General features: G+C 35.6%; 1 protein-coding gene across 7 annotated transcripts in view; it reads left to right on the top strand.

Moving 5' to 3' along the window:
* Positions 1 to 13319, top strand: part of SLC4A7 (solute carrier family 4 member 7) — a 110813-nt gene that overhangs the window by 79147 nt on the left and 18347 nt on the right. For all 7 annotated transcript variants that reach the window (XM_033212857.1, XM_033212856.1, XM_033212851.1 and 4 more), the window contains 7 exons: positions 522 to 767; positions 3065 to 3170; positions 5577 to 5738; positions 6130 to 6243; positions 8820 to 8981; positions 9166 to 9417; positions 12103 to 12171. In XM_033212857.1, coding sequence (XP_033068748.1) covers positions 522 to 767; positions 3065 to 3170; positions 5577 to 5738; positions 6130 to 6243; positions 8820 to 8981; positions 9166 to 9417; positions 12103 to 12171 — 1111 coding nt within the window. The remainder of the gene's footprint in view (positions 1 to 521; positions 768 to 3064; positions 3171 to 5576; positions 5739 to 6129; positions 6244 to 8819; positions 8982 to 9165; positions 9418 to 12102; positions 12172 to 13319) is intronic.

Genomic DNA, 13319 nt, shown 5'->3' with positions numbered 1-13319 from the left:
CCACGTAGATAATAGAGAATGCAGTGACCTGAAGTCTAGATTCTGGTAGTAATTTCTTGAGGTTTAAAATAAGAAATCACTTTCTGTGGTGGTAATGGGAGAGGAGGGTAGTGGTAGTGATGGTAATAATGTTGGAGCTGATTACTGTATTGATACACATGACGTCTGGATCTTTAGAGGGAGTAAGATGCAATTGTTTTTTCATATAGACACCATACCTGTCATTTACTCATAACTGATTTAGACAGTGAGCTGTAATGATTTTGAAATATTTATTGCCTAGTAGATTTTCACTGTGAATCTTTTATATAAGTGTAATAAACAAATCTATTAATAAGTTAGTCTTCAGTTGAAGCAGAAAAAGATACAGAGTTTTCTCTAGTTGTTATTTTGGCATTTTGTAATTCATTCTCTTTTAGGAATCATGTTTTCATGCTGTTCCATTGCTTGCTATGAAAAATTTTAGGTACAAATACTATTCCACACATGTTTATCATATTCATGTTTTTCTTTCTAAACAGAGATTATCAACTTTCTTATCTGTCTTTAAGAACCAGTATTGGTCTGTGGACTTCTTTTTTGTGCATTGTTTTGGTTGCAACAGATGCAAGCAGCCTTGTGTGTTATATTACTCGATTTACAGAAGAGGCTTTTGCAGCCCTTATTTGTATCATATTCATCTACGAGGCTTTGGAGAAGCTCTTTGATTTAGGAGAAACCTATGCATTTAATATGCACAACAACTTAGATAAACTGACCAGCTACTCGTAAGTATTTCTCTTTTCTCCTAATATTAAAATGTGTTTTTACAGAGATGTCAGAGCCTCAGAAAATGAATTTTTTTGCAGTCTGATAGTGTAACTAGCTATAACTCCTTAGCTAGCCATGTGATAGTGATGTGGTTCTTTCAGAGGACATTTTGTCACAGCATTCAGTGGACAAAAATATAGTCGATTAAATTCAGGGTTTTTTGTTCACTGAAATAGCTTATTCACATGTATATGTTTTGGTCTTCTGTTTGAATTGGATTGGCCAATTTAAATTTGATAGTTTGGCAACTGATCCACTATATATTTGAATCAGGCAGTTATTACATAGGATCTTATATTCTTTAAATCCTAGATGTATAATGTAATGTAGACTTTTTAAAAATGTTTTTCAAATTTTTCATCTTCATTAATATTTCTGAAGCTTGAATTCTTTTTTTTTTTTTTGGAGACAGAGTCTCTCTCTGTTGCCCAGACTGGAGTGCAGTGGCACAACCTCAGCTAACTGCAGCCTCTGCCTCCCCGGTTCAAGTGATCTTCATGCCTCAGCCCCCCAGTAGCTGGGATTACAGGCACCTATCACCGTGCCTGGCTAATTTTTGTATTTTTAGTAGAGACAGGGTTTTGCCGTGTTGGCCGAGCTGGTCTCGATCTCCTGACCTCAGGTGATCCACCTGCCTCGGCCTCCCAAAGTGCTGGGATTACAGGCGTGAGCCACTGCGCCTGGCTGAAGCTTGATAATTTTTACTGAAAGTTATTTCAATACATTCGTCTGCTGTTTAGTGTTTTCCTTTGATAAGAAAAATGTGCAATGAAAATCTTTTTAAATTCTAGAATAAAATAGGATTTGAAAATAAATGTATAATAGTTACAAAAGTTTGGCAAGTATATTCAATAAGTGTAAAATAGGCTTTTGAAAGTAGATATATTTAAGTAGATGCCTTTATTTGCTGTCTTTAGCAGTCACGCTTGGTGTAAATGTGGAACTGCATTTGATTGATTTACAGGGAAAAATGTGGTTACCAAAAGACACAAAAGGATACAGCTTTTCTTTTTCTACCCACCTAAGCCCCAGATACATGTACTTCCCCCTTTTGTTCATTCGTTCTTCTTCCCCTGCTACCTTTCCTTGCACACTCTCAACTTTGACGGACAGAATAAAGAGAGTATGAAAATTCCTGTAAGACACTGACCTATTTGAATATACTAGTGACACTATGATGCCCAATCTATTATATGCTATCTTCTTTCCTCTTAGAAGCTTTAATTTCAGCAATTTTTTTAAAACTTTCTTTCCTTGCCTTTTGCTTCTTTGACCTTTATATTTATAAAGCATGCCTTTTATAGTTAGTGTCAGCTAGTTAGAGCAGTGTTTCCTTCTAGTTAACTGGGTAATTACATGTGAATTACATTTATTTGCTCAACATTCTGTGAGCGTCTGCAGGCACTGTGTTAGGAGTGTTGCCTAATTTATATTATAAATTTGTATTTGTAGTGTTACTTATTTACATCATAGCCCCTTTTGTGTATGAAGAAGCTGATGGCCTTGGAGGTTAAAACTTGCATTAGGTCAGTCAACTACTAAAAGCGCCTGAATGGACTCCAAAGTCTGTCTTTTTGCCTTTTCTCAAATAGTTCATAATCTAGTTTGGAACGTTCATGATTATTTCTTTTCATCTTTTCAGTCCGTATTTAAAAGTTTCTTTGCTTATGTGTGTTCTAGCTTTAGGCAATTGAAATAGTTCTGGATATGAACTGAACTCTGATTTCCTTATGACTATCCTAGTCCTGTCCTGATGAGAAACTATTTTTTATTTATTTCTTTAAGAATGAGCCTTAAGATCAACAAAGGGTGACTGTGAGTAGGTAGGGCTTGTCAGTTATAGAGAATTAATGGTAGTATAACTTATTGGGAATCTGTACATGCTATGGGGGAGGGGGAGGAGACAGCAGTAACTGCTATGGAGGTTGAGCAGATAAGCTTTAGTGGAGACTAATCTTGCTAAACATGGTGGAATCATCTCCAATTTTTAAGTAAAATAGTGCCCCCTGCCAGGGACATAACTAGCTTCATTAACTAAACATTTTGATATTTGTATTGGTTTTATTTTATTTCTATAACCCAAACTTTATTCCATTCTGTTGTTTCTGATGTATTTTTCACTTTCTAGTCTCCATGCTTTGCAATGTGGGGGAAAAAAAAAAAGTTAAAAACTACCACATTGTGTAATTGATTTAGTAAAATGTAAGCATGAAATTCAGGATCCTTAAAAATGTATACTACTCTAATTTCTCAGATGTGTATGTACTGAACCTCCTAACCCCAGCAATGAAACTCTAGCACAATGGAAGAAAGAGAATATAACAGCACACAATATTTCCTGGAAAAATCTTACTGTTTCTGTGAGTATATTTTGAAATAAAGGGTTTTGTAATAGATATTGATCTGGTTCTTTTAGCTTTTTCTAATTAGTCATACATTTTCTTCTTGATTGATGGATAGGTAGTGTGTTTTCAGTACGTAGTGTTGTTTTGACCAGATAGTAGTTGCCACTTTTTTATGTAACATGCGCTCGAAAGTATAGGCTGAAAAGAATGAAACTGGCATGAGAGGTAAAGGGGAATTATATTTGACTTCCAAGATATGAACAGTATAAAGATGTGAATATACTTCTGTTTTCTAATTCTACTTAGATTGATACGTTCAAAGGAAGTGTTTACTGGGACTGTGGCTATACATATACTGGACTTTACAATATTTTATATCCACTTATACTGCCTTTTTATCAGTTCATCTGCTCCATTGACAGCTTATTTAGAAGATCATGAAGAGCTGTGTTAATGTCCTAAATGTCTAAGTTAACCTTGTCTAACTCATCAAGACTAGTCTGAGTTGAACATTAAGGGAAGAGAAACGAAAAAGGGTAACAACATGTAATGAACACCTACTGTGTGCTGAATACTATTACAGATGTTTGTGTTCTGTTGGGGGAATATTGTCCTAACCCTGGAATATTTATTTTTGACATTTTCAAGCCTGGGAGTTAGAAATAAGGATGTAAAGTTTGCCAGTAGTTAGAATTAAGACTAAGGTCCCTTGAGCTACCCTTGTGCTTTTTATATCGTATAAGTAACTGTAGGTCATTCTTTTCTTACTAAGATGATAGTTAGTTTATAACTATATAATTTGAAGGATATTAACAGAAATTTAATGCCACTGATAATTTAAGCTGTATTATCCAATACAGTAGCCATTAGCCACATGTGTCTATTTACACTTAAGATTAATTAAAAGTTTAGTTTTTCAGTTAACTAGCCACATTTCAGGTGTTCAGTCAATTCATGTGACTATTGGCTTCTGTATTTCCATTATTTCTGTGATTGAAATGTTACATTATCTGCATCATCTAATATATCTATTGAGCAGTGCTGATTTAAAGCAGTAAAAATTGCCAGGCATGGTGGTTCACACCTGTAACCTTAGCACTCTGGGAGGACAAGGCCAGGAGTATTGCTTGAGGTCAGGAGTTAGAGACCAGCCTGGGCAACATAGCAAGGCACCATCTCTACAAAAATTAAAAAATTACCCTGGTATTGTGACTCACGTGTGTAGCTAACTTATTGGGAGGCTAAGGAGGGAGAATCACTTCAGCCCAGGAGTTGGAGATTAGAGTGATCTGTGATAGCATCATTGCTCACCAGCCTGGGTGACAGAATGAGACCCTATCTCTAAAAACAAAAGATAAAACATAGATTCATGCTTTACTATTTTATATTTAAAAAGTCATTTTTGTTAAGGAAGAAGTATAGTTAATAGAGGTGTTCAAATGAAAGTGATTTGTTACAAAGAATTCATTTCATGATGGGTCAGATGTCTTTTATTGATATAAGTATTTTCATGTTATCCCAACGGGCCTTGCAGGGTGGGTTTTTTTGTGTTTCTGGTAATGGTATAGCTTTTAATTTCATGGTCCATGGAATGGATTAGGTTTACTAATCTCAGCACATGGCATGTGAAAATAATGGAACATTTAACTATTTTTCTTTTGGTACAATTGACTTGTTAAAATGAGCTTCATTAGATTATAAGTAAGAAAAAGGAGAACTTTAGTGGCATGTACTTCTGTTCATCTCTGGTTGCCTTTCAGTTATTTTTTTTTTCCCTAAAGGAAAATGAAGTCAGTAGTTTCTATAATTGCATTTTATTATGCTATATTATTATGTTACTGATTTTGTTAATGGAAATATTTTAACGGTCATTTTATTGCTCATGGTCCTGTGCTTTTAGTCTGAAGGTACTGAGTCAAGTCAGAAAAGCTAAACACAATTTTTATTACTGATTTTAATTTAGATACTGTAGCCATGTCTTGTCCAGCATCATGAAAGAGCATAGTATTAATTTTCTATCTGCTGCTTTTGTTTTAAACCACTTGTTCAGAGACAAAAGCGGTAAAATTGTGGACAAGCAAGAATGCAGAAGAAACATTTCACAAATAATACTACGAGGCTTTCACTATAGGGAATATGGAATTGAAATAAAGGAGTATATGAAGTGACTTGGCAAAATACTGTATTTTAGTGATTTGAGATGCACGTATTTTTCAAATTATAATATCTTGAACTCAGGATATATATTACAATTAGTTGGTAGTGTGTTATAGTTGACTGGATGAGGTTTTTTTTTATAAGGAAAACAAAATAATGATGCCTCATACAATCAGTTGCATCTCATGAGTCAATGAAATTCATAATAATTTATTGAATACTTAAGAATCCCCCATTCTCTGTTTTCTCTCTCCTTTTTTCCAGGAATGTAAAAAACTTCATGGTGTATTCTTAGGGTCAGCTTGTGGTCATCATGGACCTTATATTCCAGATGTGCTCTTTTGGTGTGTCATCTTGTTTTTCACAACATTTTTTCTGTCTTCATTCCTCAAGCAATTTAAGACCAAGCGTTACTTTCCTACCAAGGTAACTGATATAATTTTGGAATTCTGGTAATACTCATATTTTGGTTTTTATTTCCTTGGTTTATTTCAAAACGGTAATACATTTTTTGAGGTTAATACTCTATGCCAGCTGGTTAATAAAGAAATTATTCATAGTGAAAAATGTATATTACATGCCTGAGCTCACAGTAGGAAGATGACGGTACCATAAGAGTTGCTAGGTTAGTTGTGAAATGTGTTTCTTATATTTTTGGAAAGAATTAAATATAAATGTGTTTCACTGTTAACATTGTCACTAGTTAAAAGCTCCATTTATACGTTGTAGTGACAATTTTGTCAATGAAAGATGTGAATTATTTAGCAAGAACACATAGTATTTCTGTGTTTATATTAACATGATCCCTTTAACATAGGTGCGATCGACAATCAGTGATTTTGCCGTATTTCTCACAATAGTAATAATGGTTACAATTGACTACCTTGTAGGAGTTCCATCTCCTAAACTTCATGTTCCTGAAAAATTTGAGGTAAGGATTAAAACGAGTGGCTATTTGTTACTTGGGAATACCATACTACTTTAATGCAAGACACTATTTTCTCAGTAGTTATTTTTCAAAAGTATGTAGTCTCTCTGAAGAGCTGATGCTTTGAAAGGAAATAATTTATATGTGTTTTTCATATATATATATAAACAATGACAATATGGACAGAAAAGAGACATGTGAACTTAAAAGTATCAATGCTGGTCCATTAGAGAGAGTGAATGAAAATATCCGTGGTAAGATGTAGGAAGCCATTTAAAAAAAAAAAAAAAAAAAAAAGTCTTTGCTCTGCTACCTGGAATTCTTGCTGTACCTTCCAGGGAGAAGGAAACACCCTTTATTCTTTTATAAAGAAGTAACCCAGGCTGGGTACAGTGACTTGTGCCTGTAATCCCAGCACTTTGGGAGGCCAAGGCAGGTGGATCACTTGAGGTCAGGAGTTCGAGACCAACCTGGCCAACATGGTGAAACCTGTCTCTACTAAAAATACAACAATTAGCCAGGCAAGGTGGTGGGCGCCTGTAATCCCGCTACTCAGGAGGCTGAGGCAGGAGAATCGCTTGAACCCGGGAGGCGGAGGTTGCAGTTAGCTGAGACCATGCCATTGCACTCCAGACTAGGCAATAAGAGAGAAACTCTGTCTCAAAAAAAAAAAAAGTAACCTAAAATTGAATTTTCTAGGAGTGGCACGAAGGGTCTAGTTAAATTTCTAGAAGGGTAATATATCTGACAGTAGTCGGAAAGTTCCATGTAACAACTTCCGGTAGCATAAGGAGAAAACGAAATGTGTTCTATAAGAAAAATGCTATTTGATCTGAACATCCATTTGAATTTTCTGCTTTCATTAGCAAATTGAATACATTCATTTTCCTTCTGCTCTGTTTTTGTTTTCTTCCATCCTCCTTTGTTTATTCTAAAAGGAAAGACATTTTGAGTAGTGTCACTGGTTATATTTAATTTAAAGTTATATGACTTCTTTCAGAAGCATCTGGTTTAAAGGGGATCTGAAATAAGGAATATAATGAAGATCATTTAATTTTATAATATTGCACTGAGACCAAAAAATGTTATTTTTAAAGCCAGTGGTCTTTAAAAGTAGGATACACAGGTGGAAAATGATCTGCCAACAATTTTTAGAAAGTCTGTGTTTCTAACATAAAAATATGAAAATATTAAGCTTTAAGCTTATGAGAATATATAAATAAATGAAACTATGAATTAGTGTTGGTTCAAAACTTGATGTAATTTCCTATAATCCTGGCCTAAGTTCCTTGTTCTAGTTCTTAAATATGTCCTTGTTATTCATTTATTGATGTGACTTTGAGGTAATAAATAGGCTGATTTCAGGAGGCATAAAATATACTTAGGGAAACAAATCAAGTAACTCTTAAGAGTAAATGGCATTGTATAAGTAGAATAAAATATTTTTATTCATATACAATATTGAGTGTGAGGTAGTTTAATATATATTAGTGTGGAAACATTGAATTACCTGAACTTTGAAAGTATTAAATTTCTCTTTTATATTGACAAATGTTTTCATGAAGAAGAAACAAGCTTAATACTAAGTCGAGGTAATAAAAACATATGTTTTTGGTTTCAATATATGTGGTATTCTCCCAAACATACTAAACTCTCTTGATCTTAAAAAAAAATTGCTATAAAATAAATCTTATATTGTACCGTCAAAATGTATTAGTATCTCATAAAGTGCCTTATTTTTGTTAGTAGTTCCTTTGAAAATATCATGTATTGAGGACGAGTTCTCATTTAGTACCGACCCTGTCAAAATCACTAAGTCTGAGGACTTATAAAGCAGTTTAGTTTAGGAGTTTAGTAGATAGATTGATTTTGCCTTATATGAATTATGCTGGAACATGTGGAAATGACATTCCAGTTTGCTTAACAATTTCTGCATAACAAACTTTTGAATAACAGCCCTTTATTTGTTTATAATTCTGTGGCAGTTGAGACTAGGCTTAGCTGGTTTGTGGTCTGCTCTATGGGGTGCAGCCATCAATAGGGGCAATATGCCTTCATTCATATATCTGAGGCCTCAGCTCAGATGGGTGAAGCAGCTGGGATAGTTGCCTGGTGAACTGCCCCCCACACCCACTACCATATAGACTATATTGAGGATAGTCTTATCCTCAAGAAAGCTTATCTAGGCTTACTCAACAGCGTAATAACCTCAGGGTTCAAAGAGGGCTAGAGAAGAAGCCGCAAGGTTCGTTAAGGTTAAGACTTAGAAATCACATAGTATCACTTTGACCTTATTCTGTGGGTTAAAGTAAGTGACAGGGTCATCCTGGTTTTAGGGGTTAAGAAAGCAGCCTCCACCTCTAGGTGGAAAGATTGACTGAGTCACATGCCAGGAGGTACACTTGTAGGGATAGGAAGAATTACTGTGGCCATCTTTGAAAATAATTCACCATATAGTTCAAGATTTAAGTTATTTCCCATTCCTTGGTATTTCGTGGAACAGATCAAGTCTGTGTTATGGAAGTTTAGTGCAATACAGCAAGGAGACTTTTTAAAAATTATTTTTAATTTTTTAACAGCCTACTCATCCAGAGAGAGGGTGGATCATAAACCCACTGGGAGATAATCCTTGGTGGACCTTATTAATAGCTGCTATTCCTGCTTTGCTTTGTACCATTCTCATTTTTATGGATCAACAAATCACAGCTGTAATTATAAACAGAAAGGAGCACAAATTGAAGGTAATTTTAGAATTTTGCCTTAAGCATTGTGATTCTTCAAGGATTTGAGGTGTTTTCATAATGATTGGAACATTAGAAGATGTAAGATGAAAATTAGCTTCTTCCCTCTTTATAATTAGTGTAGAATGTTAAATTGAGGGAACAATTTAGACTTACAGATACTTATGTTCATTTCACTTTTCAGAAAGGAGCTGGCTATCACCTTGATTTGCTCATGGTTGGCGTTATGTTGGGAGTTTGCTCTGTCATGGGACTTCCATGGTTTGTGGCTGCAACAGTGTTGTCAATAAGTCATGTCAACAGCTTAAAAGTTGAATCTGAATGTTCTGCTCCAGGGGAACAACCCAAGTTTTTGGGAATTCGTGAGCAGCGGGTTACAGGGCTAATGATTTTTATTCTAATGGGCCTCTCTGTGTTCATGACTTCAGTCCTAAAGGTAAAAAAATCTCTTTCTTGCAGTGTTTTACAGTCTTATTATAACATTTATACTTAGTTATGTGAAAATGAAACTTAAAATATCTAAAATTAGGTTTGTTTTCCACAGTTTACTTGGGAAATAATTTCATGGGGTTTTTAGTATAGCAAGCTTTCAGTGGTAAGCTGTATATATTTTTAAAATAATGTATGCCAGGTGCAGTGGCTCACACCTGTAATCCCAGCACTTTGGGAGGCCAAGGCAGGAGGATTGCTTGAGGCCAGGTGTTTCAAGACCAGCCTGGGCAACATAGTGAGACCCTGTCTCTATAAAAATAAAAATAATTAGCTAGGTATGGTGGCGTGCTCCTGTGGTCCCAGCTACTCAGGAGGCTGAGTTGGAGGATCGCTTGAACCTGGGAGGTCAGGGCTGCAGTGAGCTGTGATTGGGCCACTGCACTCCAACCTGGGTGACAAAGTGAGATCCTGTCTCAAAAAACGAAAAGAAAATGGCAAATATCAATATGTGTAAAACACTCATAAACAAAAGTATTTGTGGGGGAGGGGGAATGACCTCAGTAATTTTTAAGTTTATAAAGGGGTCTTGAGACCACAGAGTTTGAGAGCTTCTGACCTAAAGTTGTTGTGTCTTTCACCTATGACTCTATCCTCATTCTCTCTTCCATCACATCCCTCTTGTTGGCTTATATTTTTAATTTTATTATTGTAAAAGTTGTTATTAACATTTACATTTTGTGCTATGATGATAAGCCTTCCTTGCTTCTCCTATAAGTTAGATTACAGAAATTTAAACCCCCTGGAACACATAAATGATATTATGATGATATTTGCTGAGGACTAAGCAGTATGATTGTGAGGACTAAGCAGTGCGATTTGCCTGCAGGGAGGCAGAAATACACCCTATTTTACTCCAGCCCAAGCCTCGAGGCCAAATAAGTCTTTCTAATATCTGTTGCCTTCCCTTACTGTAAAAAATTGTATATGCAGGTTCCCGTTTTTCCTTGTATTCATTTTTTGTATTGATAAATTCTTTTTACACATGGTACCATGAGTGGTGAACTTGTTCAGAGTTCTTGCGTATTTCAAAATGTCTCTATTTACCTCAACATTTGATCCATAGTTAGATGTTCAAAATTATTTTCTTTTGGATCTTCAAGTCATTGTTTTCTAGAGACCAATTTTCTTATGAGAAATCTGAAATCTATTTGGTTTTTGTACTTTTATGGAGACCTTTTCCCTCTTTTCTGTAAGATAAACCAAAACAATTTTTTTTAACTTTCATTTTTGTGAAATTTCATTCAGATACTTAGGGGGACAGTTAGGGGCTTTTCATTTACCCTGCTTAGTCTCTGTTAGTTTCCTCAAGAAACTTGTGCCTTCTGCTGTGGGGAATTTTCTTCCCCTGTTTACTTCCCTTTCATCTACTGTCTCTGTTACAAATTTCTTCAACTCCAGCTAAACAGATCTCAGACCTTTTGGATTTGGTCTAACATTCTTATCCCTCCTCCCCGTTGCTGTTAAAGAAAATTTCCTCCTTTTTTCATATCATTATATTGGTCTTCAGTCTTATCAAAATTGCTACTACAAAATTTTAGTTATTTTGATGTTTATAGATTTAATTTTCATGAGCTTTTCCCATTCTTATTGTTTCCTTTTCCGAGCATTCTTTTTTTTTTTTTTGTCTCCATCACCTAAGCTGGAGTGCAGTGGCATGATCTTGGCTCACTACAGCCTCTGCCTCCTGGGTTCAAATGATTCTTAGCCTCAGCCTCCCGAGTAGCTGGGACTACAGGCACATGCCACCATGCTCAGCTACTTTTTGTGTTTTTGGTAGAGATGGTGGTTTCACCATGTTAGCCAGGTTGGTCTCAAACTTAAGGCCGCAGGTGACCTGCCCACCTCAGCCTCCCAAAATGCTGAGATTACAGGCATTGCTTGGATTTTTAAAAATATGTCTGCTTCATAAATTGTTTTCTTTTTTTCCAGTGTCCTTAGAAAGACCTGCTAGGTTGTTTAGAAGAGATGTAGTAGATGTGGTTTTCCTCTGTAGTTTTTTAATTTGTTTTTCCTTATAGTACACTTCTTCCATAGGTCAGACTGCTTTTTGTGGCTTTTGAGTAAATGGATGGGCTCTGTTAATAGCCAGACCTTCTTGCAGGATGAATAGGTGTGAACTGTATAGATAGTTTGGGATCGTCATAACTGCCAAAGTATTCAGGATTTTATTTTGGAGGTGGATTTTAATTACTATATTCAGTAAAGGCTACTGCATAATAACATTCACTGCAGCAGGTAGTGATAGCAGTAATGATGGTTGTCACCTTTTGTGTGGTTAATGTGTCAGGTGCTTTTCTGAGTGTTGTATGTATTTGAAGTCATTGAATCTTCACAGCAATCTGATACAGAAACCGAGGTACAGAAAGGTTAGGTTTGACTTAAAACTAAGTCTGACTGCAGTACCCCTGCTCTTAAGTGAACATACTCCCTTTTTAGGAAGCAATATGTAGATGAGCCATTTTTCAAGCAGGTTATTGTATATTAGCAATTTTCTTATGTGTGGAAATGTTAGATCGGTCTAATCCTCATGATTGAAAGATCTTTTAATTCTAGCCCTGTAATTACTCACTGATTATGTTTTTGTGTACTTACTACTCATGAGTTCTAATTGTGGTCATTTTATTTACAGTTTATTCCGATGCCTGTTCTGTATGGTGTTTTCCTTTATATGGGAGTTTCCTCATTAAAAGGAATCCAGGCAAGTTTTAAGTATTTAATGATTTTCTATAGAAACTTGATATTTTAAGTATGTAAAGATTATTTTAATGATGGTAGTGATTTATTCTCACCTCTGACATTTTGTGGGCAGGTTAGTTTCCTAACTGAAGACTTCAGACATTTGCCAAGTGATTGTTTGCTTACTGCACATTTTTTCCTCCAGAGAGTGAGGTAATGGGCTGACATGGTCCTTACCTGTTTTTAATTGAAGCCAATGAAAAGCCCTGTAACTCAATAAAGACTAGTATAGTGAGAGGGAGGATCAAAAGCATTGGACTGAAAAAAAGTTTTGGTACTTAAAAAGGTAGATATTAGTTTCCTATAAAAATAGCAAGACCCACCATTTGTGTAACACAATACAGCTTATGAAGCCTAGCAGATACATCATTTTGTGATCCTCAAAACACTAACCAGTTGGGAGAGAGGAAAGGAAGAAATCCTAATATAAATCAGGAAACAGAAATAGAAGGACTTATTGAAGATTATTAGCTAAGCCAATGATTTCATTATTTTGTTTTGTTTTAGTAGTTACTGGGAAACAACCTAATAAAACTTCTTAAGATTTGTACTAATGTAATTTTAGTATAAAACATTTAGGCTGGCTATGGTGACTCATGTCTGTAATCCCAACACTCTGAAAGCCTGAGGCGGGAGTATCACCTGAGGCCAGGAGTTTGAGACCAGCCTGGACAACACAGTGAGATCCTGTCTCTACAAAACATTTAAAAATTAGCTGGCTATAGTGGTGTATATGTGTAGTGCTGGCTACTTAGGAGGCTGAGGTAGAAGGATTACTTGAGCCCAGGAGTTTTAGGCTGCTGTGAGCTGTGGTCATGCCACTGCATTCCAGCCTGGGTGACAGAGTGAGACCCCGTTTCAAAAAAAAAATAAAAAACAAAATGATCATAAAGCACAGTTAGCACTACATGACCACCTCTTCTCATGAAAAGGATGTTGTCTAAAGTTTCCAACACATAGGCTAGTGGCAGGAAAGCATCTTTATTTTTTCAACACCATCCAGGATCTACTCTTCACTGGTCCAGAAATTATTTCCTTATCTCACGTGATTTTTAAGAGTTTTGTACTGATCTTATTCACAGTGTGTAAATGATGAAATTTAAGCTCCAA

This window comes from Trachypithecus francoisi, unplaced genomic scaffold (genome assembly GCF_009764315.1).
Source record: "Trachypithecus francoisi isolate TF-2019V2 unplaced genomic scaffold, Tfra_2.0 Lachesis_group0, whole genome shotgun sequence".
Taxonomy (NCBI): Eukaryota; Metazoa; Chordata; class Mammalia; order Primates; family Cercopithecidae; genus Trachypithecus; species Trachypithecus francoisi.
Note: the sequence above shows the minus strand (reverse complement) of the source record. Positions and strands in the feature narration are given on the sequence as shown.